Source organism: Solanum verrucosum, unplaced genomic scaffold, assembly GCF_900185275.1.
Source record: "Solanum verrucosum unplaced genomic scaffold, falcon-dt-bn FXZP01000253.1, whole genome shotgun sequence".
NCBI lineage: Eukaryota > Viridiplantae > Streptophyta > Magnoliopsida > Solanales > Solanaceae > Solanum > Solanum verrucosum.
In genome coordinates this window covers 1,641,257-1,645,136 of record NW_026019984.1, presented here as the reverse complement: position 1 = coordinate 1,645,136, position 3,880 = coordinate 1,641,257, and the positions used below count along the sequence as shown (strand labels likewise).

General features: G+C 26.3%; 1 protein-coding gene across 1 annotated transcript; it reads right to left on the bottom strand.

The window, feature by feature from the left end:
* Positions 1-442: 442 nt before the first annotated feature.
* Positions 443-981, bottom strand: LOC125818104 (transcription repressor OFP6-like). Its single transcript, XM_049497627.1, has one exon. The coding sequence runs from the start codon at positions 979-981 to the stop codon at positions 562-564; it is 420 nt and encodes a 139-aa protein (XP_049353584.1). The 3' UTR covers positions 443-561.
* Between the last annotated feature and the right edge of the window lie 2,899 nt (positions 982-3,880).

Below are 3,880 nucleotides of genomic sequence, written 5' to 3'. Positions count from 1 at the left end.
CATATGATTATTTTATGCGCACTTTCTTATTGGTTAAACCGAAAATCGAATCGTTAAGGACCAAAAACTGATAAAAACATCTTATTAATTTGGTTATTAATATAGCGTATTTAAAAATAAAAAATCAAACTGATAATATATAAAACTGAACCGACGAATAATATATTATTTATTTACCGCAAAATATCAGGAAAATTAGATATATACTCTGTTTGATACGTACAATTTTATTTGGTTTTTCAATATAGCTTCTTCTTTTTTTAGAGAAAGGAAAACATATAAAAGTTCATCATAATTAAAGATTTATTAAACCCAAAAAAAAAACAAGATATAGTTTATAAGTTACTCATATTTTTAATATTAAGGTCATAAATTTTAAAATATAATAATTATCCAATACTATTTTTTCAGAAATTCATACAACATTTTTAAAGAATCCGACTAACATAAAATATAGGATATATATTACTCATAAGTCATATCAGATTCTCCAATCCCAACATGTTATTATCTAATATTTTCGAAGAAGACTTCACCCAAAAAAGAAGAAAAAAAGTTAAATTAGGATCCTGCTTGGAAACAATTTTTCCCATTATTCCAGATCTCCATGAAAGCTTGAACAATAATATCATGATGAGAAGGCGAATTCAGCTGTAAAAAACAATTCAAAAGCTCATTCAAATCATCGTAGGAGTAAATCTCCTTCTCCGTTATCATCTGCAACATCGATTGCCGGAAATCCCCAAACGGATCATCGGAATCCTTTACTACGGCCACACTTCCGACGATCTTCGCCGGCAAAATCGGCGGAGATGGTGAATCTGAATTCGAGGTTGAAGATGAGTGAGAATTGGGCTCGGGTTTGGGCCTGGGCTTGGGTTTGGGCTGAATAATTTCTGATAATTTGGGTTTGCTGCAACCACAGCCTGCTGTTCCATTGGAAGTAATGCAATTCCATTTTTTTTTGTTTTTTGAAGACATTTTTGAACACATTTTGAAGAAGAAGAAAAATAAGGTGTTATATAGAAGGAAATAAATGAGTTAACTTGTGATATAATGTTTCAATTTTTATTTGGTCAAATTAATTAATATTATAAATATTTAGAAAACATTAATGGTCAAAGAAAATATTGTTTTGACTTTTTAATAATAATTGACCAAAAATATGGAGATAAGATTTGTGTATATTTTGAAAAATTTTACACAAAACACATAGTGCTAAGAATTAATTACATCTAATATCTAGTCTTTTCCAAATTTTACACAAAATACAATTTATACATCCCAAAACGTCCTCATTTCGGATACATCACTCAACACATCGGTACATAGCGTATGTCCTTATACATTGCGTAAAGTGATGTATCCGAGAATATGAGAGAGTGGAAGTTTTTGTAATTTTTTCAAATGAAAGGAAATTTTAAAGAATATTGTAAAATAAATTGTGTATTTAGGTAATTTTTTTATATTTTATCCTTTTTATATCTAATTACCCTACGTATGTTATTATTATTGATGTTCAATTTTGATTTTCTTTAAATAGAGAGTTTTTCGAAAACTGTCTTTCTAGTGTAAGATAAGAGTAAGACTACATCATATTGTACCCTTATAAGATTTTGTATATTGGTCATTTTCATTTATTTATTTGATCCATATGGGAGGGAAAAGGGGGATTATATTGAGGATTTTTTTTGCATTTTTTTTTTCTGGCTCTTTCTTTTACGTTTTGTCTAAGGATATGGATGAAGAGTGGGATTTGATGATGTGAAAAAATAACTTTAAAGTATAAAATTTTGTTTGAATTTTCAAGAATTTTAATATTACCTTGTTATTTTTTTAGTTATCATATTATTTGTTGTTATTATTATTCTCTTTTTAATTGATTCTATATAATATACATCACATTTATATATTTTATTTTGGATAGATTCTCAACTTTAAAAAGAAGATTTGGACAAAATATATTTACTAAATAATTTTATTATAATTAAATTAAATCTTCATACTATAAATTATAATCCCAACATACAAATCAAACAAATTAAAACCGTGTGTAGAACTTAAAATATTTTTAATAAATTTGTGTCAATTTATTTTATTAGATTATCCAATTAATTTGCCGTAGATAACAAGTAAGAGAGACGTGCATAATAATTGTGTAGAGCTAGGTAGTTGACTCTTTAAAGGTAAGATGGAAAATATCTAGCTAAGCTTATTTATACTCTCGATAAATATTAAAGTACTTACTATAATACGTTATTTTGATATGATTTTATAAATGAAGGTTGGGAAAAAATAGAATATATACGTACTTTATTTTTATCTTATATGAAATAAAGTTGATTTTTGATTTTGATATACATTTGATTTAAGAAAAGTAATTTTAAGATTTCTAACGAATTAACCCTGAAAGCTTATATTAATTATATAGTATATTTTTGCCATATATATGTGTGTGCGCAAATACCAAAGAATAATTACAAACGCAATTTTTTTAAAGGTTGGATATGTAAATGGTATTTGATTACACACGCAAGTTTCAACTATCCAATATTTAAAAATTTAATATTATTGTAAAAAATTTAAGACAGTGATTGATTGTTTTTTTTTTATTGTAGGGATTAAGATGTGGTTATTTGTGAACCAGGAAAAGGGCTAAAAATTATGTGAACTATTTGAAATAGGTCAATTTTATTCTCCGTTATATTTTTTGACAAAATATAAGTCTCATTATTAGTTAACTAGCTCAAAATGTCCTTTAATTAATTAGTCAAGTAACTTTTTTTAAAAAAACCTTTCAACATATAGCTGCTTCAAAACAAAATCAAAAAATTCAATTATGTCCTTAAATTATTCGAAATTTGATTTTTTAAAGACATCACCCAAAAGTAATCGATAAACGTTATATATACATAAATTTTTTTCTTAATATAGAAACATTATATATACATAAATATCTTAATATAAAATGAGAAATATGAAGAGTGAAGTAAATTACAAGTAATACATGATTTGAAGAGCCCACTGATAGGTCTTTTTATTATTCTATCGAAATGTGCATTTTTTATAGGAAAAAATATATATAATGAGAATAGGGGAGTGTTGGAAATATTTTTTGAAAAATGCTTTTAAATATTTTTTGTATGTTCGGTTGGTCAAATTATGTTGGATCTTTTTAAAACAAAAAATATTTTTAAAAAAAATTAGAAAAATGATTTACATAATTGAAGTAGTGAATTTTTTTTTGATAAGTGACCTTTTAAGTTTAGTGTCTCATCTGTTAGGGTTTTGCCCTGATTTTCTTACCATAATTTAATATTTATTTTTCCTTAAAGAAAAGGCAAAACATTACATAAATGTTTTTACTTTTCTTGAAAGGAAAATATAATATTCTTTCATATTTGGTTTATTCTCTCCTTTTAGGACTCTAGTAGGAAAGGTTTTAGGACTCTATAAATATAGGTTTGTTTCTTCTAACACAATAACAATAATATTCACAATGTAGTCGATTAAGAGTCTTGTTTATGGGGAGATTTATTCTCTCTAAAGTTTCATTGTTTTCCTTTATATTAGTTTTGATATAATAATAATTTGATTTTTAGTATAAGTTTTTTTTGTTAGCTGATTTATCAACTATATGATTTGCAAATTGTAAGCTTCCGCATGACGCCCTAATCACCTTCAGAACCCAACAAGTGGTATCAGAGCACATGGTCCAACGATCCCATGGTCCGATGATCCTATGGTTCAACAAGATTGAAGAAAGGTTCAAGTGGTTTCAAATCAATTTGCAACAACTTTGATGATAATGAAGATTTTTGTCGAGCTACATGTGGAGAAGAAGTTTCAACCATATTTTCAACATTCTTGTTGCTGCAAT

Excerpts from the sequence above, each read along its gene's own strand:
- LOC125818104 (XM_049497627.1), bottom strand. The coding sequence starts at position 981 with ATGTCTTCAAAAAACAAAAAAAAATGGAATTGCATTACTTCCAATGGA.